Source organism: Stenella coeruleoalba (assembly GCF_951394435.1).
Source record: "Stenella coeruleoalba genome assembly, chromosome: 20".
Taxonomy (NCBI): domain Eukaryota; kingdom Metazoa; phylum Chordata; class Mammalia; order Artiodactyla; family Delphinidae; genus Stenella; species Stenella coeruleoalba.
Genome location: NC_137166.1, coordinates 14978059 through 15004015, shown reverse-complemented (window position 1 = coordinate 15004015; position 25957 = coordinate 14978059). Strand labels below are relative to the sequence as shown.

The 25957-nt window shown below is 42.2% G+C and overlaps 1 protein-coding gene across 1 annotated transcript in view; it reads left to right on the top strand.

Annotated features, from left to right (window-relative positions):
* Nucleotides 1-25957, top strand: part of PKD1L3 (polycystin 1 like 3, transient receptor potential channel interacting) — a 60575-nt gene that overhangs the window by 2495 nt on the left and 32123 nt on the right. Inside the window, 11 exon segments of the mRNA XM_079907891.1 lie at nt 1-176; nt 765-804; nt 808-823; nt 4011-4127; nt 8966-9015; nt 11147-11390; nt 15824-16023; nt 19324-19542; nt 21404-21472; nt 21474-21506; nt 21791-21969. Coding sequence (XP_079764017.1) covers nt 1-176; nt 765-804; nt 808-823; nt 4011-4127; nt 8966-9015; nt 11147-11390; nt 15824-16023; nt 19324-19542; nt 21404-21472; nt 21474-21506; nt 21791-21969 — 1343 coding nt within the window.

Sequence of the window (25957 nt, the reverse complement as noted above, 5' to 3'; positions counted from 1 at the left end):
GTTGGGGAAAATTTAACGCTGCTGGGAAAACATCAAGAAAAAAACAACCCAGGTAAGGCTCTGAGGTTTAGTGTTTATGAAGGAAACTTCCTTACTTTTACTCTGAGACAAGAGAAGGAACAAAAATTAAATCTTTCCCCTTTTGTATACAGAAAAAGCAATCACTTCACTTTGTTACCATCATTCCTCTGAAACATCTCCACTTTTGTGCTCCAGCCTTGGTTTGTCTGTGTCAGAAAAATGATGAGATTTTTCTCAGAGCCTCTCTAAAGTTAACTTACCTGCTATTTCACTAAAAGTGTCACGCGAGATTCTGAAATGGGAATCCTTTTACGGTCACTTTTTTTTCCTGGTAAATATCTCTTTATCGTTCTCTGCCCCACGTTTCCTAACAGAACCCTGGAGAGAAATTATTTGCCTCTTGTCTTTCTTACACAGATATTTTCAAAATTATGCGCCATAATCCTGTGGTCTTAGAGAAGAATCCAAGGCATTATTATATCATCATCTTCATTGAAGTCTAGGTAAATTAATACTAAGCCTTGTGATAATGCATAATATGAAAAAATAATCTATAATTTGTTGGGGGGCAATCCTAAATTTCCATCTATTGGAAGCTAGCAGGATTTGGTCTTCATAGTTATATTTTTCTAAATGTTCGACTTTTGAGTACGAGCCTTATCTGGGTCTGGTCTCCCTGCAACAGATGTCACAGCCCACTGGGCCCCCACGCCCACCTGCATTTACCTGTTCTGAAACCCCAGTCGGATCTCGTCAAAAGTGGACTTGTGCTCACTGGGGCATTAGTTCATTTGCCAGGCTGTTAAGTGATGAGACCACATGCTGCTAAAGACCTAATTGTCACAAACTGATTGTAAACAAGGAGAACGAGTGAGAGCAGTAGGTAAAGAGTCTGTGAGTGATGGACGGGAGAGGCTTCCTCCTGCAGCCCCTCTGGTAGTTGGGCAGAGCCATTCCTTGACGTTCCCTTCACTTCCTGACTTGGTGGGCTGTGGGAGAAAGTGTACTGATAAACCCCATTAACCACATGTACCCCTCCAGTCCTTTTAGCATTTGGGCTTTAGGGGGAAGAACAGGAAACAAAGGAGGAACACAGAATACAGTGGAATAGAGGGGAGCTTGTTATCATTTAGAGGTTTGCTTCTTCAGAGGTAGGAGGTGAGAATTAAGCAGGGGGTGTGCGTAGTTGGGATTTTTTTTTTCAATTAACGTACTTCATGCAGTAGTCACAAAGCATTTGTTCATAGCTCAGTGAATTGACAGAGAATTCTGAGAATTCTCAATGATGTCTCAGACTGTTTAGGTAAAAATTTTGTTGCACTTTTTTTAAAAAAATCACAAATACATTCTTAATAAAATATACAGCAGCTCTGGATGCTTCATAGAACAGAATACATTGCAATATTTCTCTATTACAAGAAAAAAAAAAGATCACCTTCCTCAAATACTGGCTATTGAAAGGACCCAGTATTGCGAATTAATATATTTCGAGCTTCAAACCTCTCCTTCGTCAAGCTCTTTGTGATATCTTTGTCCCTTTTGCCATGATAACGTGCATGCTATTTTTAAAAATTAATTTGTATCGGAGTATAGTGGCTTTACAAAGTTGTGTTAGTTTCTGCTGTAAGCATGCTATTGTTAATGAGGCCAAGGCTGTGAGCATAATCGCTGCACAAGTCAAGTGCCCGAGTGTTTCGTTCTTACAAACTGCATCCCTAGAACGGGCAGCTATCTTACAACTGTGCGCTTTTCTCATCATCACAGGAGTTTATTTCGCCAGACCCATCTCCAGGATTGGAAAAACAACCCCTAATGTAGTCTAAATAGGGTTGATTGTCCATCCATTTTTCACTCTCCAAGAGCTGAGCTTTTAGACTTTCTCAGTTACTCTTGGTTTTAGAGTGAAGATGCATTTCCCAGTATTATTTTTCACGTACTGGCAAGAGATTTCTGCTGTAGAACATAGAAAGTTTGTGCAGAAGAAAATCTTGGACAAAAAGAATTCTGTTCGATTTACCCAAGCCAGTTCTGTAAGTTCTGAGTCTATGTTCCGATAATGAGAGGAAGTAGGTCACTGCAGTGAAGAGCTGGAGCTGTGGAGTCGGGCTTCCTGGGTTCCCATCTTGTTTCTGCGACCCTGGGCAAGCAGCTTAACCTCCATGCAGCCCAGTGTCCTTCAAAGGATGGTTATGAGGATTAATTAAGACAATACAAATAAGGTATTAGAACAATTCACGGCATACTATAGCAATTATTACTGTTAACGTTATTGTGCAGTTTCAATTTTTTGTTCAAAGTTTACCTTCTGCTTCTAGATAGCTTCACATTCATGTCAAAGGTGAAAACGCTTTTGGAGATCCAGTATTGGTATTAACCATTAATATCAGTGTTTATACATCTTACTATGAATTTAAAAAATGCCTCTTCCAAAATAGCATGCCGGTAGGAGATTTGTAAATGTTCAAATACTTAACGTTCAAAAAAGAAGTCTGATGCTTCATATTATTGTACAATATTACTTAAGATACTTACTGACTTTTTCAACATTTGAATAGTTGAACTCATTTTTCATTTACTTTAAAAATAAAAACACTTAAAGCTCACATGTAAGAGCATTAAGAAATTGGAACAGTAAACAAGTTGGAATAAAAAGTAACAGTCTGTGTTAAAAGTGGTGTTGTAATAGGGTTAATATTCCTCTTGTAAGTGCCAAGACAGCTGTACTGGTTGTGAAAGCTTTGAAATACTTCCATGCCATTGGTAAAGTAAAGTAATATTATAAACTCATTACTTCAAACTAACGATCATAGGATGATATGACAACCATTGATAAATGGAGATCTATCCTAGGGACATGTGAAACATATTTTTAGACCTATCTGCCATTCTGGCTAAGGTCGCAGTGTTGCACATCCTTTGAAACACTCTGCTTTAGGAGAAGCACCAGCATATCATTAGGTCAAATTACATACTTGCTACTACTTCTGAATAATGTAGCTTTGACTTTGGTTTTGTTGTTAGTGTGTTATAGCTCTTGTTTAAGTAGTACGTGCATGATGTTTTGATATTTATAAATTCAATAGTTTGTAATAATATATGAAACACAAGTTCCCACAATCCCTAATGAAAAAATGGATCTAGGGAATAGTCACCAATGGCTGCCAGACTAATAGTTATTAGTTATCACACAGACATTATGTGACTCCTGATGGAAGTACTTGACACCACCTACTAAGCATTCTTATAGAAAGTAGAACTTGAATCTGATTAAGCCTCTAAAGCCAACCAGTTTATAAAAAGTCAGAACTGAGAGCATGTGAGATGGCACCATGGGAATACAGTCATCAAAATCCAGAACTGGGAAGCTTTACAGGATAAACAACTCAGGTTTTACAATAAAGACATGGCAAGATTGAGGGGAGAGAATGAGGAGGAAGTGGGAAAGGGCCACCCAGGAGAGTGGAAGTGAGAATGGACTAGGGAAATACTTCGATAACCAGGCAGGGTGAACGCAGGCCCCTCGTGGTTCATGATCCTGAATTTAAGCTGAGACGTAGTCAACGGGGTTGTATGATTTCTCCAGCCACGTTCAGCAGCGTGATAAGAAACAGCAAATATACACAGAGAGGCACCTTCAAGAATGCTGTTGCCCACCTTCTGAACTCTTTAATCTCTACCAATAAGGATTATCGAATACAAAGGAGAATCTTATGCTTAGAATGTAATTTCCTAAAGTAAACTGAATTCTCTGTCTTCTCACTGTTGACCCAATTGGTGGACCTAATTCTGAGATGTTGTGACTGTGCTCCAGAGCAGAAGACCTACTTCAGAACTCCTACGTTGTTGTTCTTTTTAAAAACAACTGGATAGTTATCTTTAATTTGTTTAACATATGTTTTAATTATCATATGTGTGTGTACTGATTATTTTATAGACTTCCACCTAGCGTTTTATCCTATAAGCTAACTTTTGCATTGGCCTCCAAATAGATGCCTTTTCAGACCAAGATGCCAGTTATGAAAGAAATGGGAATAATTCTCATTCACATAGGAAACCCAAAAGGACGAAAAGAGAAGTCACAATACCGAGAAACAAAATGACCTCAGGTAATGTGTAGTGAAATCAATTCCACCCTTAAGGGATGCACAAGACTTAATTAATGCCGAAATGTGTCCACATCACGGGTACTCAGTAAATATTCTTTACATTCTATTTTGTCTGATCTGAATATTGCAGTGTTTGCTTTCATTTTTTAAATTTATTTGTTTTTATTTTTGGCTGTGTTGGGTCATCGTGCTGTGCGTGGGCTTTCTCTAGTTGTGACGAGCGGGGGCTATTCTTTGTTGCGGTGTACTGGCTTCTCATTGCAGTGGCTTCCCTTATTGCAGAGCATAGGCTCTAGGCGTGCGGGCTTCAGTAGTTGTGGCACGTGGGCTCAGTAGTTGTGGCTCGCAGCCTGTAGAGTGCAGGCTCAGTAGTTGTGGCGCCCGGGCTTAGTTGCTCCGCAGCATGTGGGATCTTCCTGGACCAGGGCTTGAACCCATGTCCCCTGCAGTGGCAGGCAGATTCTTAACCACTGTTCCACCAGGGAAGCCCTAAGAAAAGTTTTTTTCCCACAAAAGTTTCCATCAAAAAAGAGTCGTGTTAAAGCCCTTGCAAAGTCTTTCATATCGTGGTATTCTCCCTTTTTTAAAAAACAATTTTGAAAAACATACTATTTGGGGAAAATGCATGAGTATGAAATGACCTCAATCAATATCAATGTTGGCTAATTATAGAGATCACCTGACAGAATGGGTGAAAAAAGAGACAAATTTAAAGTGGATCTAGGGTTTCCTTGGTGATGCAGTGGTTGAGAATCCACCTGCCAGTGCAGGGGACACGGGTTCGAGCCCTGGTCCAGGAAGATCCCACATGCTGTGGAGCAACTAAGCCCACGCGCCACAACTACTGAGCCTGTGCTCTAGAGCCCGCGAACCACAACTACTGACACCACGTGCCACAACTACTGAGCCCACGCACCTAGAGCCCGTGCTCCGCAACAGGAGAAGCCACAGCAATGAGAAGCCCGCGCACCGCAATGAAGAATAGCCCCCGCTCGCTGAAACTAGAGAAAAGCCTGCACGCAGCAACGAAGACCCAACGCAGCCAAAAATAAATAAAATAAATAAATTTTTAAAAAACTCTTTAAAAAAATAAAAATAATAAAAATAAAGGTGGATCTAGTGATATTCTTAGGGGTGGCAGCGCACAACTTCAAGGGTTGGGTGTCCTTGTCAACAAGCCCCTAAGTATCCTTTAAAAAAGCAAGTTAGAAAGTGTGATTGTTGCAGAGACATTCTCTCATCTAGAGAGAATATGTATCTAAAGAACAAATGTAAAAATCAGCTTTTCTGAATACTTCGTAAATGAGTACTTGTGAGTTGGGAAAAAAGATAGTGATAGAATTAGACGGAAGTAAAGATGAGATATTTTGGAAAACCTAAATAATTCTGAAATTTCTTCTGGTTATAATGAAAGCAGTGATGTTGAAGATGCATTGGAAAAGTTTGAATAAAGCTATGTCATGAAATTGAGTTTCAGAAGAGCAAAGCTTCTAAATTAATATACTACTTTGTATAACGTGATTTTAATTATGCCTTTGTAAAACTAAATTACTGAATTAAATAAGTAGACATTTGTTTCACATACATCCTTCAAGTTTATATAGTCAAATTTGCTCAAAAATAACTTTTAAAAAATCTCATTGAGAAAGGAGGTCACCTTATATTTATGTATGTGGGGTCCTTTAAAAAATTTTGTGTCACTTTGCTTTGGGTGTGTGCCTACTAAATTTCATGTAAATGCATCTAATTATTTCACTCACTGAGAATATTTTTATAGTAGAGTTTATCATATTCAACTTTATTTTAATAACATGTCATTCCTTGCCTTGTTCTGTGCTTTCTGGTTCTAACGCTTCCTTGCTTTTGTCTTTTGTTGAAATTTTGTTCTTCAGTAGTCTTGTGTTAATTATTTACCATCAAGAAGTTTTTTAAACACATTCTTTTCTTTTTTTTTTTTTTTTTTGCGGTACGCTGGCCTCTCACTGTTGTGGCCTCTCCCGTTGCAGAGCACAGGCTCCGGACGCGCAGGCTCAGCGGTCATGGCTCACGGGCCCAGCCACTCCGCGGCATGTGGGATCTTCCCGGACTGGGGTACGAACCCGTGTCCCCTGCATCGGCAGGCAGACTCTCAACCACTGCGCCACCAAGGAAGCCCTAAACACATTCTTATACTTATGTTTTTCTAGTTGTCGGGCTCAGGAATGAAACAGTCTCTCTTGAAATCCCCTCATCTGGTTATAGAATTATAGCACAGGTTAGTTTTTTCACCTCCCCACCCTCACTCACTAGATCTTGTTAGGATATTCTGTGGGTTTTATTCAGGTTATTGTTATAGTAAATAATTATTTTTATACTATACAACTTAAGAATACTTTTTTCACGCTTTTATCAAAGCCAGATTTCCAACAATAATTTAGAATTTATTTCTGTTTTAACTGGTTTCGTATTTATCACCAACCACTTTGTACCATAACTTCCCACTTCCGAGTTCTTAATTTCGTTTCATCTCTATTCCAGTTGTTTTTTTTCAAGAAAGATCTATTGGTGGAAATATTTTGGGAGCTTGTGAATAATCAAAAGGGGTCTTTCTTGTCCCTTCCTAATGTTAAAGGAAAACTTTCCCCAGACAATTTACTGATCTAATAAGCTTTTATTCAGTGACTCATGAGTTGGGCAACATCCACTCTAGCAGACAGAAAGGATCTCTTAAGAGCTGTACAAGGGGAGAGATTTTTATAGACAGAGATGAGCAGGAGCAAGGAGGTTATACTGAGCATTTACTAAGTGGTTAATGCAAGTTTACTTCTCTTATAAGGAGCAAAGGAAGTGATGGAGCTGGGTTATGTAACTTGTACTGGGCAGGCAGGCACTGACTGGTTGACCTTGGCCTTCCATTCCTGGAAGAGCTGTTTGCTGATGCGGGGCTTAGCATGAGTGACTCCATCTTGGGCCTGATCTGGTTACTTTAACATCAGTGAGGCATATGTTGGCAGGGTGTACAGTTAAAAGGTAGGATCAGTTGCTGTAACAAAGGCCAAAATGGTAGCTTAAACAAAATAGAAGTTCATTTCTCTTTTACATAACAGTCTGAGTAAGAGGTCTAAGGCTGAAAGGATCAGTATTTTACAGGACCCAAGCTCTTCCTTGTTCTGCCATCATCAACTTGCAGCATCCATCTCAGGTCTATAAAAGCTGTTTTATCACCCTGCACTCTATGTTCACATTCCAGCGAGTGGGAAGGAGAGAGGGGTGGGGTGGGGACTGATCCTTTTTTTTTTTTTAAGGGCACAGCCTGGAAATCGCATCTACTACTTCTCATATCCCATTGGCCAGGACCTGATCACATGGCCACACCACTGCAAGCAAGGAGGGCTGGGAAACGTAGTCCTTAGCTGGACTGCCATGTTCTCATGGAAGGAAGAGAGGACATAGTAGAGAATAACCAACACTCTACAATGAAAGTGATGCAGTTCTTTCCTCACAGTCTTCCCCCTCAAAACTCTGTAGACATCATTGTCTTTTGGCGCTTAATGCCACAGTGGAAAAGATTAAGGCTAGCCACTCCCCCTTTTTTTTCTGGTAGACTTTTTTTCCCATATCAGATTGCTTGTAGAATTTTTTAATCCTTGTGCTACAGAAACTTTTTTTAGCATGCATCTAGGTTACTTTTCACCGATTTTGCCTAGAATGTGATGGGGCATATATACATCTTTCTTGGCCTATGAAAGTTTTATTCTATTCTACCCACTTATCCCTTCTATCTCATTTGCTCTGGTTTTGTCCCTGAGCAATGCCAGTTATCTATGTGCTATCCTGCTGGCTCCTGGCCTCCATATCTTTCCTGTCATTCTTTTAAGTGAAACGATGGTTTCCTATTTATCACTCTTGTACATTCTGAAAGAACTCCTGACATTTATCCTGCGTACCACTGATTTGACTTTTCCACCTCAGTTCTGTCCTGTATTACCTCCAACATGGATCTAAATTTTTCTGTAGCATTTTTGGTTTTCTTGAAATCCTCTACTATCATTTATTTCTCTTTTAATCTATCTCATTCTTATGCATACTAGCTTCAGTTGGTTTATCTTTAAGATCCTCTGTTTCGCAGTACAGACAAAATAAACCAGACTGTTTCAATTAAGGATGTTACACAGCTTTCTGAAATATTCTTCTGGATTTTGCTGTTGATGATTTTCAGAGCTACACTTTCCTCTGTGTCCTTTGGAGTCAATTCCCAGGTTCTAAAGTGCTATTCATAGGCTCCATTTTATTCTTTGTTTTTTTCCTTATCTTTTAAGGCAAGATCTGTCAAAACGCATTTGTCTAAGACTAAGAAATTGTATCACCCTGAATTCAGCAGCCTGTTGGCTTATTGAGTGGTCATAACCCCTTCTCAGATCGACGGTTGAAGTTCTGGGTTAGTTTGCTGTTCTCAGCAAGCTGTCAACCTAATGACCCTAATCTGAGGTGAGGTTTTACTCAGCTCTACATACATTGCTTTAATTTTCACATCGTTGGGTATTATTACACCGCTTCTCAAGATGAGAAAACTAAGAGGTTAAGTCATTTGCTCAAGGCTTCATAGTTACCGTGAAAGGCAAACCAGCTCTGGACCCCAGAGTTTTGACTTGTAGAATCCAGTTTCTGTTTTCAATCCTCCATCCTGTTAGTCAGTCTTCTGGCTTGTCTACAGATGTATCAACAGTGGGAAATGATCACTGTGGTTTCCTATATAAAACAGTTTGTGTTGTTTTTAGCTGTGAATAATCCAAGTAAAATAGAAATATTTCTATCCTAAAACTTTTCCTTGAGCTTCATTGACTTTCTTTTTCCTATAGTAGCCGCTCATCTTTCAACCACATGCCACCAACCTGCTCGTGCTACTCTGGTAAGTACTGACCTTCACAGTGCGCATCTTGGAATATTATTCTTTTTGTCATTCTTGGTGGGTCCTGGCAGAACTCTACTCTGTCTCGTAGAGGGCTCTGGATATAATTTTTGAAGAAGGAAAGGAAAGTACTTAAGTGCAGGAAAGAATCAGGTTTGGTGGATGCTTTATTAAAGAAAATTTGAAAGCCTCTGTTTGGCTTTCATGTTGGTATAGTTAGCACTTGTTGGTTGGTTGGTGGTTTATTCCCTGCTTCATCCCAAAAGAGGACTTGTGGCATCTTACCAAAATATATGCAATGCAATAAAATTTAATAATTCTTTTAGGGGCTTCCCTGGTGGCGCAGTGGTTGAGAGTCCGCCTGCCGACGCAGGGCACGCAGGTTCATGCCCCGGTCCGGGAGGATCCCACGTGCCGCGGAGCGGCTGGGCCCGTGAGCCATGGCCGCTGAGCCTGCGCGTCTGGAGCCTGTGCTTCGCAACGGGAGAGGCCACAACAGTGAGAGGCCCGCGCAAAATAAATAAATAAATTAAAAAAAATAATTCTTTTAAACAGGGAAAAAGAAAGAAATCTGAGTGAAAGGAAAATAAGGGTAGAACCTCTGCATAATCTATAAATTTCACCTTCAAAGGAATTCCTGGCAGACCAGTGGTTAGGGCTCCATGCTTCCACTGTAGGGGGCACGGGTTCAATCCCTGGTCAGGGAATTAAAATCCCGCAAGCCACTCAGCATGGCCAAAAAAAAAAAATTTTCACCTTCAAGAAACTTCTCAGCCTTCTTGCGTCTGTGTCCTGCATAGAAACCTTTTAGTGGATGTCTAAATATAGATGCATATTTATTTGATCCAACATTAACTGCAAAATGTAAGTTTTCTAGCAACATAAAAGAGAACAGGGGTGAAATAAATACCCCTCAAAGCAGCATTTCCCAAGTGATATTCTGTAAGATAACAACCAACATTCCTAAAATGTTGCCAGAAGGAAGGAAAACAAAGGTTTTTTTGGTTTTTTTTGCGGTATGTGGGCCTCTCACTGTTGTGGCCTCTCCCGTTGCGGAGCACAGGCTCCGGACGCGCAGGCTCAGTGGCCATGGCTCACGGGCCCAGCCGCTCCGCGGCATGTGGGATCCTCCCAGACCGGGGCACGAACCCGTGTCCCCTGCATCGGCAGGCGGACTCTCAACCACTGCGCCACCAGGGAAGCCCGACAAAGGTTTTTGACCTTAGGACTTCTCAGAGCCTTTCACGTGCCGAAGCCTAACCGCTGCGCACCGTCTCCGAGCAACCGACCTACACTGTGCATGTGCCTCCTCCTGATCTCCCTGCTTCCAGGCCCGGCCCCTTGCTGTCCCCTCTCAACCCAGCAGTCCGAGGGGGTCCAGCACAATCAGATCATCCTGCTGCTCCTCAGAGCCCCCCAGTATCTTCCCATCTCATGGAGAGTAAAATCATGCTGCTCTTGATCGCCTGACGTGACATGCTCTCTCCACCCCCGTCCCTTCCTCCCACCCCACCCCGGGATCTTCCTGGCCTCCCCCAATTCCCCCTTTTTCTCATCTAGGCTTCTTGTTCCTCAAAGCCAGCAGGCTGTGGCCTCAGGGCCTTTTCACCCCTCAAATGTCCCTCTCCAGTGTATTGGCAGAGCTCTCTCTCTCCCTATATCCAACTGTCAACAAAAATGCCCTCTCCTGATAGCTGAGCACCCTTTCTCTTCATCTGCTTACCTTTGTTTTTTTATGTTTTTTCCTTTACTTTATTCAGTACACGGTACAATTTGTGTATCTGCCACCATTACAAAGATGGAGGCTCCGTGAGGACAAGAACTTGGCTTGTTTTGTTCGTTGCTGTATCCTCAGTTCCCCAGAACATTGCTTCACATAGTAGATGTTTAATTATAATTTAGTGAATGGTTGATAGTGAGCCCAATAATATAAATTGTGAATTTTAAAGAAGGTACTATGGTTTGCCACTTTGTCAAAACTGTTAGTGCACAGGATCTTTTTGAGAGAAATGCCTGTTACTACCTCACAGGGCATAGGGGTTCTAGAACACTTTTAGAAGTACTGCCTTAATTATTCATCCTTTGGTATAATCATATTCAGCCTTTTCCTTTGCATATTTTAATCTTTTAGTCCAAGACCCCGTGCCATTCCATCAGCCCATTTCCTTCAATACCACCTGGAGTCACACAGCAGGGAGTATCAGTCATGCCTGTACCTACCAGCCAGCCTCTCCCTGTGCCACCAGAGCTCACCAGACCTGCATCTGTAACACATGCTGGAAAAGCTCCGGTAGAAATAACTTCAAGCCCCAAAGAGGACTCACATTCCAGGTGTCTTCACCACTCATCCACAAGCGTCATTTCACAACACATCTGATCAGGTAAATATGGAAAATTGAAGTCACAACTTGGGTACCCTTGTGACCCTGAAAAAACACCTCTACTCTTTCCTTCTAATACGGTGATGTTTCAAGAAAATGATGCTGGAAAGGAGCCGGGTTCATCCTTTACCTCTGAGCGGAACCTAAGAATGCATGACAGATGATGGGGTTCAGGGCAGGCTGCCCCAGAATGTGCCAAAGATGGTGAAGGCCCAACAAACTCAAGAAGAGCTTTTTTTTTTTTTTTTTTTGAGGTACGCGGGCCTCTCACTGTTGTGGCCTCTTCCGTTGCGGAGCACAGGCTCCGAACGCACAGGTCCAGTGGCCATGGCTCACGGGCCCAGCTGCTCCGCAGCATGTGGGATCTTCCCGGACCACGGCACGAACCCGTGTCCCCTGCATCGGCAGGCAGACTCTGAACAACTGCGCCACCAGGGAAGCCAAGAAGAGCTTTTTACCTCCTTCTTAATTGCCAAAAAGAAATTAGATAGGGAGCCTGTACCAGGAAGAGAGCTATTACCAAAGATAACTTTTCTTGCATTAGAAACACATCTCCGCATGGTGTGGCAAACATTTGTTTACCAGACCTTTCCTCTTCTCATCTTCTGTGAAATGTCTTCCTCCCCTTTGATGTCCCAGACCCCTACCCGCTTCTCCTTAGCTCAGGATGGCAGCTAAACCTCAACAGCCTGTCTTGGAGTCTCCCATCTTTGGGACTCCCATACATACGTAATTAAATTTGTTTTTCTCTTGTTAATCTGTCTTATGTCAACTTAAAAATTATTAGACCAGCCAAAGGACCTGGAAGGGAAGAAGGGAAGAAGGGAAAAGTATTCCTCCCCTAACAAACAAGCCTATATCCCAATTAAAAGCAAAACTAAACAAGTCCCTGAAAATATTCCACAATGGGTTTTATACCCATTTCAGGATTTAATGTCTTCTTTTTTTAAATTTAATTTTATTTACTTTTTTATACAGCAGGTCCTTATTAGTCATCAATTTTATACACATCAGTGTATACATGTCAATCCCAATTGCCCAATTCATCACACCACCACCACCACGCCACGGCTTTCCCCCCTGGTGTCCATACGTTTGTTCTCTACATCTGTGTCTCAGTTTCTGCCCTGCAAATCCGTTCATCTGTACCATTTTTCTAGGTTCCACGTGTATGCATTAATATACGATGTTTGTTTTTCTCTTTCTGACTTAGTTCACTCTGTATGATAGTCTCTGGATCCATCCATCTCTACAAATGACCCAATTTTGTTCCTTTTTATGGCTGAGTAATATTCCATTGTATGTATGTACCACATCTTCTTTATCCATTTGTCTGTCGATGGGCATTTAGGTTGCTTCCATGACCTGGCCACTGTAAATAGTGTTGCAGTGAACATTGCGGTGCATGTGTCTTTTTGAATTATGGTTTTCTCTGGGTATATGCCTAGTAGTGGGATTGCTGGGTCATATGGTACTTCTATTTTTAGTTTTTTAAGGAACCTCCATACTGTTCTCCATAGTGGCAGAATCAATTGACATTTCAACCAACAGGGCAAGAGGGTTCCCTTTTCTCCACACCCTCTCCAGCATTTGTTGTTTGTAGATTTCCTGATGATGCCCATTCTAACTGGTGTGAGGTGATACCTCATTGTAGTTTTGATTTGCATTTCTCTAACAATTAGTGATGTTGAGCAGCTTTTCATGTGCTTCTTGGCCATGTGTATGTCTTCTTTGGAGAAATGTCTGTTTAGGTCTTCTGCCCATTTTTGGATTGGGTTGTTTGTTTTTTAAATATTGAGCTGCATGAGCTGTTTAGATATTTTGGAGATTAATCCTTTGTCCGTTGAGTCATTTGCAAATATTTTCCCCCGTTCTGAGGGTTGTCTTTTCGTCTTGTTTATGGTTTCCTTTGCTGTGCAAAAGCTTTGAAGTTTCTTTAGGTCCCATTTGTTTATTTTTGTTTTTATTTCCATTACTCTAGGAGGTGGATCAAAAAAGATCTTGCTGTGATTTATGTCAAAGAGTGTTCTTCCTGTTTTCCTCTAAGAGTTTTATAGTGTCCGATCTTACATTTAGGTCTCGAATCCATTTTGAGTTTATTTTTGTGTATGCTGTTAGGGAGTGTTCTAATTTCATTCTTTTACATGTAGCTGTCCAGTTTTCCCAGCACCACTTATTGAAGAGACTGTCTTTTCTCCGTTGTATATCCTTGCCTCCTTTGTCATAGATTAGTTTACCATAGGTGCATGGGTTTATCTCTGGTCTTTTTATCTTGTTCCATTGATCGTTTCTCTTTTTGTGCCAGTACCATATTGTCTTGATTACTGTACCTTTGTAGTATAGTCTGAAGTCAGGGAGTCTGATTCCTCCAGCTCCGTTTTTTTCCCTCAAGACTGCTTTGACTATGCGGGGTCTTTTGTGTCTCGATACAAATTTTAAGATTTTTTGTTCTAGTTCCGTAAAAAATGCCATTGGTAATTTGATAGGGATTGCATTGAACCTGTAGATTGCTTTGGGTAGTATAGTCATTTTCAGAATATTGATTATTCCAATCCAAGAACATGGTATATCTCTCCATCTGTTGGTATCATCTTTAATTTCTTTCATCAGTGTCTTATAGTTTTCTGCATACATGTCTTTTGTCTCCCTAGGAAGGTTTATTCCTAGGTATTTGATTCTTTTTGTTGCAGTGGTAAATGGGAGTGTTTCCTTAATTTCTCTTTCAGATATTTCACCATTAGTATATAGGAATGCAAGAGATTTCTGTGCATTAATTTTGTATCCTGCAACTTTACCAAATTCATTGATTAGCGCTAGTAGTTTTCTGGTAGCATCTTTAGGATTCTCTATGTATACTATCATGTCATCTGCAAATAGTTACAGTTTTACTTCTTCTTTTCCAATTTGTATTCCTTTTATTTCTTTTTCTCTGATTGCCATGGCTAGGACTTCCAAAACTACGTTGAATAACAGTGGTGAGAGTGGACATCCTTGTCTTGTTTCTGATCATAGAGGAAGTGCTTTCAGTTTTTCACCATAGAGAATGATGTTTGCTGTGGGTTTGTCATATATGACCTTTATTATGTTGAGGTAGCTTCCCTCTGTGCCCACTTTCTGGAGAGTTTTTATTATAAATGGGTGTTGAATTTTGTCAAAAGCTTTTTCTGCATCTATTGACATTATCATACGGTTTTTATCCTTCAATTTGTTAATATGGTGTAGTACATTGATTGATTTGCGTATATTGAAGAATTCTTGCATTCCTGGGATAAATCCCACTTGATCATGGTATATGATCCTTTTAATGTGCCATTGGATTCTGTTTGCTAGTATTTTGTTGAGGATTTTTGCATCTGTTTATCAGGGATATCGGCCTGTAGTTTTCTTTTTTTGTGACATCTTTATCTGGTTTTGGTATCAGGGTGATGGTGGCCTCGTAGAATGAGTTTGGGAGTGTTTTTCCCTTTGCTATATTTTGGAAGAGTTTGAGAAGGTTGGGTGTTAGCGCTTCTCTAAATGTTTGATAGAATTCACCTGTGAAGCCATCTGGTCCTGGGCTTTTGTTTGTTGGAAGATGTTTAATCACAGTTTCAATTTCAGTGCTTGTGATTGGTCTTTTCATATTTTCTGTTTCTTCCTGGTTCAGTCTCAGAAGTCTGTATTTCTAAGAATTTGTCCATTTCTTCCAGGTTGTCCATTTTATTGGCATAGAGTTGCTTGTAGTAATCTCTCATGATCTTTTGAATTTCTGCAGTGTTAGTTGTTACTTCTCCGTTTTCATTTCTAATTCTGTTGATTTGAGTCTTCTCCCTTATTTTCTTGATGAGTTTGTCTAATGGTTTATCAATTTTGTCTTCTCAAAGAACAAGCTTTTAGTTTTATTGATCTTTGCTATTGTTTCCTTCATTTCTTTTTCATTTATTTCTGATCTGATCTTTTTTTTTTTTGGTTTTTTTGCGGTTGTGGCCTCTCCTGTTGCGGAGCACAGGCTCCAGATGTGCAGGCTCAGCGACCGTGGCTCACAGTCCCAGCTGCTCCGCGGCATGTGGAATCTTCCCAGACCGGGGCATGAACCCATGTCCCCTGCATCGGCAGGTGGACTCTCAACCACTGCGCCACCAGGGAAGCCCTAGCTACTCATTTTGATGTGTGATTATTTCGTTTTTCTAAAACTCATAATACATTCTAATTCATGAGCTCTAAGTCTTAATTTATCAAAAGCATATGATTTTTTTTTATTGGAACAGGAGTCATCCAAAGTCCCAGACTATATCACCGGTCATTTTCTTTAAAACCATTTGTGATTCTAGGCTTATCATTTCCCTATTTGTAAAATAAAATAATAATAATAGACCCTTCTGAAGAAAGGTTCTGATGGTATTTTTACGCCCTTTGAAAGGCAGCTAAGTACTCTTGTTTGTTCTCAGATGAGCAATATACACGGGTGCTGACTCCAGAGAGCCTGCAATATGGGGTTGGCACCTACTACGTAACAGCCCTGTTGAATAGAAGCAAGGAGGGTGCCCAGCAGACGCCCGCCCTGTTTCCGATGGTCACTGCCATCACCCAGTGTTATTTCTGGGACACGTGGAGGAGCAGCGGATGCCAGGTCAGAAGCTGCCCACTTGTGCTGCTCTCCCACTTCGGCTGGCAGTAAACTCAGGGCTCTGTCATCTCATTTGGGGCGGCCCAGAAAGCAAAAGCGTTGGAAGGGAGATAAATCAGCCTGGTTAAAAGTAGGAGGCGTGTGTGGTGGGCTGAGAGAACGTGTCTCTTTGGAGCAGGCTTCTGCTTTAGATTTGTCATTTTTTCCCCAAACATTAGTCCAGGGTGAATCTGACAATCTACATAAAGTAAGACAAGTGGTATATGGAAGCTGATCAATTCTACAAGTACTAAATATGCGGAGGGTAAAATGAGGCCGACTTTCTGCTGCATAAAAGAGAACTTTTGTTGCTTCTTGGCCTTTTGGCTAAGATCAAGTGTAGTATCTATTTATGTCAATTTAATATCTGATACAGCCTCTGTTCAAGGACAATATAGCAACTGGATTTTTGGAGCAGGGAGTTGGAATAGGAGCTTGCTCCGTTCACTCCAAAAAAAAAAGAGAGAACTCTTGTACTTAAAAATAAGCTAACAGATTCCTGTACACTCTAAGCCAGGTGGGGACAGACTGTCACTTCTGCAATTACTGCCTCGTTCCAGGTGTCTGACCGCTTTAAAAGGGTGCTGTACGTTTTCACACTAGTGGTCCTGTGAGATCCTGTCTGGTTTCATGTGCACAAAGAATGGGCTGTAAGCGTCTGGAAATCCTGAGGCAGCTCTTCCTAAAAGATCTGATAGGGCTTCCCTGGTGGCGCAGTGGTTAAGAATCCGCCTCCCAATGCAGGGGATACGGGTTTGATCCCTGGCCAGGGAAGATCCCACATGCCACACAGCAGCTAAGCCTGTGCACCACAACTACTAAGCCTGCGCTCTAGAGCCCACGAGCCACAACTACTGAAGCCCATGTGCCTAGAGCCCGTGCTCTGCAACAAGAGAAGCCACTGCAATGAGAAGCCCGTGCACCACAACAAAGAGTAGCCCCGGCTCGCCGCAACTAGAGAAAGCCCACACGCAGCAATGAAGACCAAACACAGCCAAAAATAAAAACAGATAATTTTTTTTTTTTTTTAATGTGAGAGTGTTATCCAGATTGAGAATACAAGGAACGAGGATTCCTTGGAAGGCTTCCGCACCATTCATGCAACCCCTCAGACTGGGAGCTTGTTAAAATGCAGAGTCTGTCGCAGTAAGTTGGGGCGGGCCGGAGAGTCTGCCTTCTGACAAGTGTCCAGTGCGGCTCGGCAGGGAAACCCCATGGAGTAGCGAGGTGGGGGAGATGTTCTTCTCTCCCAGCAGTGACCACCTACTGCAAGAGGCATCAGGACATTTCCTGCCTCCTTGAAGCCTTTGTAATTTGGACTCCATGAAAGTATCAGAACTCAGAGTGCACGATGAGAATTCCTCCAACGGCCAAAAGTGGACTGGGCAACCAGAACTTAACCTTGTTCTGTGGAAGGAAATCAGTCATCCTGACAGCATTTTAGGCTTTTCATCTACAAAATCAGGTGTGGAATTGGTACCTTCCATTCATTTGCTTAGTGACATTTTAAAAGATATTTTTTATAAAGAAATGTTACAATATATGAAAAGTTATAGGGAATAATATGATTAAAAAATTAAAGACACCACTCAGCTTTATCACAAAGTTTGTATTTTGCTGTATTTAGTTCAAGTATTTTAAAATTTAAAAAAAACACTGGGATAATGGAAGATCTGGATCTATCCCTCTCCAACCTCATTTCCTCATTCTTACCAAAGGGTCACCCCTGTCCGGAATTTGGTATATGTGTTCATTCCTTTTCTTTTTTTTAAAGGATCAAACTTTTCTTTTTTTAATGTATTTATTTATTTGGCTGCATTGGGTCTTCATTGCTGCACACGGGCTTTCTCTGGTTGCGGCAAGCGGGGGCTCTTCATTGCGGTGCACAGGCCTCTCATTGCGGTAGGTTCTCGCTGCATAGCACTGGTTCTAGGCGCGCGGGCTTCAGTAGCTGTGGCTCGCAGGCTCTAGAGCGTAGGCTCATTAGTTGTGGCACACGGGCTTAGTTGCTCCACGGCATGTGGGATCTTCCCGGACCAGGGCTCAAACCCACGTCCCCTGCACTGGCAAGCAGATTCTTAACCGCTGTGCCACCAGGGAAGTCCTATGTGTTCATTCTTTCAGCAGATATTTATTGAGCATCTAATACATTCCAGACCCACGTATAGGAGCTAGTATTGGACAAGAATGTCCTCATGAGCTTACTTTCCAATGAGGGAGGCTGACAAACTGGATTCATGAATGGTGGTTTGCACACTTTTGGTCTTTGTGTAAATGGTACGATACTATTACATTCTTTTTTTTCTTTTTAAGTTTATTTATTTTTTGACTGTGCCTCATGACATGCAGGATCTTAGTTTCCTGACCAGGGGTCGAACCCGTGCCCCCTGCAGTGGAAGCACAGAGTTTTAACCACTGGACTACTAGGCAAGTCCCTATTATATCCTTTTTTTAACTTGCTTTGTTCATTCAGCATTCATCCAAGTTGATGAATCCAGCTTCAATTCACTCATTTTTAACTGCTGTATAGCAGTCCATCAGTTGTGGATTTTTAAAATTATTTTATTTATTTTATGTTTGGCTGTGTTGGGTCTTCGTTGCTACACGCGGGCTTTCTCTAGTTGCGGCGAGCAGGGGTTACTCTTCGTTGCGGTGTGAGGCCTTCTCATTGCGGTAGCTTCTCTTATTGCGGAGCATGGGCACTAGGCACCTGGGCTTCAGTAGTTGTGGCATACAGGTGCAGTAGTTGTGGCTTGTGGGCTCTAGAGCACAGGCTCAGTAGTTGTGGCGCATGGGCTTAGTTGCTCCGTGGCATGTGGGATCTTCCCTGACCAGGGATCTAACCCGTGTCCCCTGCATTGGCAAGTGGATTCTTAACCACTGCACCACCAGAGAAGTCCAGCAGCCCATTAGTTTGCCTCTGCTTACTTATTTGTTTGTTTGTATGTTCTGTTACTGGACACACAAGTTGTTCTGATATCTCCTAGTTGTAAACAGTGTTGACAGAGACATCCTTTCTCACGTTTCCTTGTGCACGTGTGCGAAATTCCCCCAGGATATACATTCCAAACTGGAATCACAGGATTCAAGGAGTTTTGCTTCTTCAGTTTTACTAGATGTTGCCAAGCTGCTGTGCCCATCAGTTGTCCCAGTTTACACCAGCAGAGAATAAGCGATCAGCCCTTGTTTCCCAGATCTAAATGCCTGTGTTTTACATGCGTCCTTTTCTTAGCACGCCAGTTAGAATCAACGTCTTGACTGTTATTCCACGTTGGGCCACAGAGCCCACTTTTGAGGACACAGTGTCTGTGTAACCACCTAACCTACTTGGGCGGCGATTTCTTCATTGTGCCTCGGGCAGTGAAAGCGGAAGACACAGCTGAGCTGTTCCTTCGTGTGACCAGCAACACCATCGGGGTGCCCCTGCTGGCCAGCCTTATTGGAGTCTATATGCTCATTTTTGTGGGGGCTTGGAGAAAGGACCAAGCAGATATGCAGAAGGTGATGAGACTTTGATTTCAAAAACTTTGCCACAATGTCTTAAATATGTGGAACAAGATGAAAAAAGAAACAAAAACCCTTCATCAAAAGAGGCAGGTAGGGGGCTTCCCTGGTGGCGCAGTGGTTGAGAGTCCACCTGCCGATGCAGGGTACACAGGTTCGTGCCCCGGTCCGGGAAGATCCCACATGCCGCGGAGCGGCTGGGCCCGTGAGCCATGGCCGCTGAGCCTGCATGTTCGGAGCCTGTGCTCCGCAACGGGAGAGGCCACAACAGTGAGAGGCCTGCGTACCGCAAAAAAAAAAAAAAAAAAAGAGAGAGAGACAGGTAGGGACTTCCCTGGTGGCACAGTGGTTAAGAACCCGCCTGCCAATGCAGGGGACACGGGTTCGATCCCTGGTCCAGGAAGATCCCACATGCCACAAAGCAACTAAGCCCATGCGCCACAACTACTGAGCTTGCGCTCTAGAGCCCATGAGCCACAACTACTGAAGCCCGTGTGCCTAGAGCCTGTGCTCCGCAACAAGAGAAGCCACCGCAATGAGAAGCCCGCTCACCACAACTAGAGAAAAGCCCACGTGCAGCAACGAAGACCCAATGCAGCAAAAAATAAATTTAATTAATTTAAAAAAAAGGCAGGTAGTGTAAGAATTCAAGTGGGGCTTCTTTTAAATTTCTCTTCATATCTTCTGGCTCAAGGCCCAGGGACTTAACTCTTTATCTCCATTTTTTTTCTTTTAGCCAAGGTTGAACCTTCATATGATTCATTTAGGTTGGGAATAAGCCAAAAGAAAACACCCAAAGAACTTAACTATAATCAAATGCAAGTTTATCTCACTTAATACATTGGATATGAAAATTATGTGTAAGTCAAGTTATAATTTAACGGCAATATATAGGAAACCTGTAAGTGATCTTTATTTTTTTTTTTAATTTATTTATTTTTGGCTGCGTTGGGTCCTCTTTGCTGCACGCAGGCTTCCTCTAGTTGCGGCGAGCGGGGGCTACTCTTCATGGTGGTGTGAGGGCTTCTCATTGTGGTGGCTTCTCTCGTGGCGCAGCACGGGCTCTAGGCGCGCAGGCTTCAGTAGTCGTGGCACGCAGGCTCAATAGTTTTGCCCCGCGGGCTCAGTAGTTGTGGCCCGCGAGCTCCAGAATGCAGGCTCAGTAGTTGTGGCGAACGGGCTTAGTTGCTCTGCAGCATGTGGGATCTTCCGCGATCACGGCTCGAACCTATGTCCCCTGCATTGGCAGGCAGATTCTTAACCACTGCACCACCAGGGAAACCCAGAATCTTTATTTTGAAACAAAAAAAAAATCCTTTGATGACAGTTTCTTTCTAATTTCTGTTCTATATCTTTCTTATATTTTCTTACATGTGGAAATTCTAGAATACACAAAATATCTGTTTCTTTATGGCTGTTGGTCTAGAATTACCATTTTTAGTAAATAAAAATACAAGACAGTTAAATTTGAATTAGAAATAGTGAATGCATTTTTAGTATAAGTATGATCCCAAATTGTTCATCATTTGTCTGAAATTCACAGTTAACTGCGTGTCCTGTATGTTATCTGATAACCCTTTCTGCGTGGGTGGGAGGTGGAGATATTTAGAGGTCCAAGACCCGATCAGTTGATTCCATGAATATTTCATTTTAGAGACATAAACTCTGGACTGTCAGGCCTTATTCCCCCCTTTTGTCACTTAACTTAGGTCTACTTATCTGTACATCTTCTCCCCACACCTCACCCTTTCTTTCCACAGAGCTGCCGCAGTGCGTCCTCCTGTTTCTAGCTGGAGGATGCAGGGGTCTATGCTAAGTGAAGATCTGCTAGTTTTCTCGGTTCTGCTTTTTCCTGCAGGTGAGGGTCACTGTCCTGGCTGATAATGACCCCAGTTCTCAGTTCCACTACCTTATTGAGGTCTCCACCGGGCTATCGAAGAAGGGCTGCTACAACAGCTAACGTTAGTGAAATAAATGTTCCTCATTTGTTACTTGGTGTCTTCTGCCATGTGAGGTACAGTCTGACTTGGTAATATCCCTGTGTCCAATTGTCCTTTACAAGGATCCCAGACAGTGATCTTTCCTGGTTCTAATCTGTACACCTGAAGAGCTCTTTCTGCTTGTCTCAGACCCCAAGGCTTCATTTAATTGCAGTTTTCTCTGTCCTCATCTTTCTCCTTAGAGATAAACCAAAAGAATCCCGTTATAACTTCCTATACTGTATCTTTCGTTGTCACGTTATTAGGTGGTTATCACCCTTTATGGATCAGAGGGGCAGAGCGAACCCCATCATCTTTGTGATTCCCAGAAAGCAGTCTTTGAACGAGGGGGACTGGATGTCTTCCTCCTGGGTACTCCGTCTTCTCTGCAGGAATTACACAGCCTGCAGCTCTGGCATGACAGTTCTGGCGTCAGCCCTTCTTGGTAAGTACCTGTATCAGGCTGGCATGTTGCTTCTTCTCTGAAGATCTTTAGCATTCTGGGGAAAGACCTGCATGGCTTTACGATAAATAACTATAATGCTTTGGGCCAAATAGTAACAAATGACTGTTAGATTTTAGTTTCAGAGCTGTCTTCGCAGAAGAAACCCTGGAAGGAAATATGGAAAATTAACAACACGATTTTTTACGGGTGGTAGAATGATAGATTTTTTTCCATCAAATGTTGTCATGATGGTGAACAGAAAATAATAACAATGAAATAGTGCCCGAAAGTACCATAAATTGAAAGTATCTCTAAATATGAAAACTATCTTCAAAGAGTAAATTTAGTAAATGACTGTCTACTGAATATACTTTGGGTCAAAATGAAGCGCTTAAGGAGGGGGGAAGGAACGGAATTACGGTGTGGGATGTGCCTAGAGAGTTAGAGCGACAAGCGGTCAGTGATGAGTGCGTGCACCTGCCCTGTGCTAGATCCAGATGATTCTGCGTCTTCCTTCAGCAACACTCCAAGAATTAGGAGAGGAGGGTGGAGAAATTATTGAATAGATGATGAAAATGAGTTAAGGTTGAGGATTATTGGCTTGTTGGGATTAGGAAAAAAGAAGGGAATGAAGTCAAAGGTCTCAGGCCGGTATTCAAACAAGTCAGTGCTGAATATTGGCCACCTGAAAAGAGCATGCTCCTTGCCTAAAAGTGATAGCAAAAGAAGTCCTTCCCTGCTAGGCTAGACGCACCAACCACGAGGCCAGGATAGCCTGATAAGCTTCTTGCTGCTTGCTTTCTGTTCGGGTATCTACAAAGCGGTTTGTTGCACTATCATTCCACTTTCATTTATAAATAATGTATAATAAGCACTTGAAAGATACTCAGCATCGTTAGTCATCAGGAAATGCAAATTAAAACCACAATGATAGCACTCAACACCCACCAGAATGACTGAAATTAAAAAATCTAACAAAACCAGGATTTGGGGGGGGGCAGTTAGGGCTCTCACCGCTGGTGGGTGTAAAATGGCACAGCTGTGGTGGAGGACAGTTTGACGGTTTCTTGTAAGGTTAAACATACATTGACCCTATGACTCAGAAATTCCACTCCTAGTTTTTTACCCAAGGTCAATGAAGACATATGTCCATTCCGACACACGTTCATAGCAGCCTTATGAATAATGGCCCCAAGCTGGAAACAACACAGATGTCCATCGGGTGAATGAATAAACAAATGTTAGTATGTTCATTCGATGGAATACTTCTCACGACAAAAAAGAGCAATCTGCTGAGACACACAGCAGTGTGGATGAATCTCAAAACACGATGCTGAGCAAAAGAAGCCAGACGCAGAAGGAGACATACTGCACGATTCCACATAGATGAAATTCTAAAAAAAGCAAATTACTCTATAGAGACAAAAAGCAGATCAGTGGTCACCTGAAGCCAAGGGTGAGCCTGAGGGGGGCTGACTGGGAAAGGCACAAGGGAACTTTCCAGGGTGATGACGGTGGTGCTTAGGACACAAGTGTATACATTGGTCAAAATGCATTGAATTTTGTACATTTTAAATGGGTGCCTTTATCATGTGTAAACTATACCACAACAAAGTTGATTTTTTTTGAAGTATGTGTATAGGAAGAAGTCTAGTGCTATATACACTAAATTATTACCAATAGTTATTGCTGGGTAGTAGGATTATGAATTTTTAAGTTTTTCTTCAGGGTACTTTTAGGTATTTCCAATCTTTTTAAACAATAAATTTGTATTATTTTATAATTATTGGAAGTACATTTTTTAATTTAAGGAGCTGTTTCTTGTGGGTGGTACCATATAATTCTGTCAAGAGAGTTGTAAACAGGTGCCACGTGGTTGCTTTGTCGTTCTGAGTCCCTAAGTAACTGCAATGGGCAGAACCACACCATCGAGAACCCCTCCCACCACCAATTAACCCATGATATGCATGTAACATGAAGAAGAAATAAACCTTTGGGTTTTTTTTTAAAAAAAGCTATTTCTCTTAGAGGAAACACTTAAAGGAATTCACACCTATATAATATTTTCCGCTTTTCTTACTCTTATCACTGGTTTATATCAATTCTAATTTTATATGTGGTCTTTAATTATATTTTTTAACTCAATGACTTTATGCTCCTCAGGGATAGAGATGCTGTCTTATTCATATTTGTATTCTCAAAAGCTCATACAGGGGCTTCCCTGGTGGCGCAGTGGTTGAGAGTCCGCCTGCCGACACAGGTGACACGGGTTCGTGCCCCGGTCCGGGAAGATCCCACATGCCGCGGAGCGGCTGGGCCCGTGAGCCATGGCCGCTGAGCCTGCACGTTCGGAGCCTGTGCTCCGCAACTGGAGAGGCCACAACAGTGAGAGGCCCGGGTACCGCAAAAAAAAAAAAAAAAAAACAAAACTCATACAGTGCCAAAATTATAGTAGGACTCAATAAATATTTGTTACAATTGGTAATTACAGTCAATATTGTAACAATAAATATTTGTTACAATTAAATTCTCAGAGTTACCTGTTCACCTCTAGAGCTTCATATCAGCTTGTTATTAAGGCTCTTTGGAAGACTTTCTTTAGTCAACATCTGCTTTTCTTTCTTTAATTGCAAAAGTAATAGCTGTTTGAATGTAAAACTTGGAAAACAGAAAAGCAAAAGAACTACCCACCCCCAATAAAAAACAGACAGCCAGCATTTTTTCTTAGGAAATGATAATGCTTTCTATATCTTTCTATTGGTCATACTGAATGCATTAACTAGATTTTTCTAACACACATTAGAGTCTCTGTTTCTCTTCTGTATGAATAAGAGAATAAAAGCACAAAAAGACCCGTGACTACTTTCTCACCAATCAGAAAATGAGTATTTTCTCCTTTTTTATACTTTGCTCTTAAATGAAAGCTTTAACAGTAGCTAAATTTATCTTTCTGTGAATGTGGTTTTCGTTCCACAGGCTGCAGGATTGTAGTTCTTCTTGCTTCTGCTGTCTGCTCTCTGGTAGATGAGGCTATCGAAGAGGCTTGTGCAAGTTTCCCGATGGGAGGGACTGGTGGTGGGTAGAGCTGGCTGTTGCTCTGGTGGGCAGAGCTCAGTAAAACTTTATCCGCTTGTCTGCTGATGGGTGGGGCTGGGTTCCCTCCCTGTTGGTAGTTTGGCCTGAGGCGACCCAACACTGGAGCCTACCCGGCTCTTTGGTGGGGCTAATGGCGGACTCTGGGAGGACTCACGCCAAGGAGTACTTCCCAGAACTTCCGCTGCCAGTGTCCTTGTCCTCACGGTGAGACACGGCCACCCCCTGACTCTGCAGGAGACCCTCCAACACTAGCAGGTGGGTCTGGTTCAGTCTCCTCTGGGGTCACTGCTCCTTTCCCTCAGTCCTGACGCGCACACTACTTTGTGTGTGCCCTCCAAGAGTGGAGTCTCTCTTTCCCCCAGTCCTGTCAAAGTCCTGCAATTAAATCCCACTAGTTTTCAAAGTCTGATACTCTAGGAATTTCTCCTCCTGTTGCCGGACCCCCAGGTTGGGAAGCCTGACGTGAGGCTCAGAACCTTCACTCCAGCGGGTGGACTTCTGTGGTATAAGTGTTCTCCAGTCTGTGAGTCACCCACCCAGCAGTTATGGGTTTTGATTTTATTGTTATCGCGCCCCTCCTACCGTCTCACTGTGGCTTCTCCTTTGTCTTTGGGTGTGGGGTATCATTTTTGGTGAGTTCCAGTGTCTTCCTGTCGATGATCGTTCAGCAGTTAGTTGTGATTCCTCTCAAGAGGGAGTGAGCGCACATCCTTCGACTCCACCATGTAGCAGTAGCTAAGTTTAACTCAAATGCAACTTAGTCACCTGTGATTTTATAAACTGCCTCAGGAAGAGAGTCCCAGAAATATTTTAGCTTTAAAGCAATCTGTACTCCTTGCACAGAAAATAATTTCCAACTAAATTAAGCAAGACTTTTGACCAGAGAGATTTG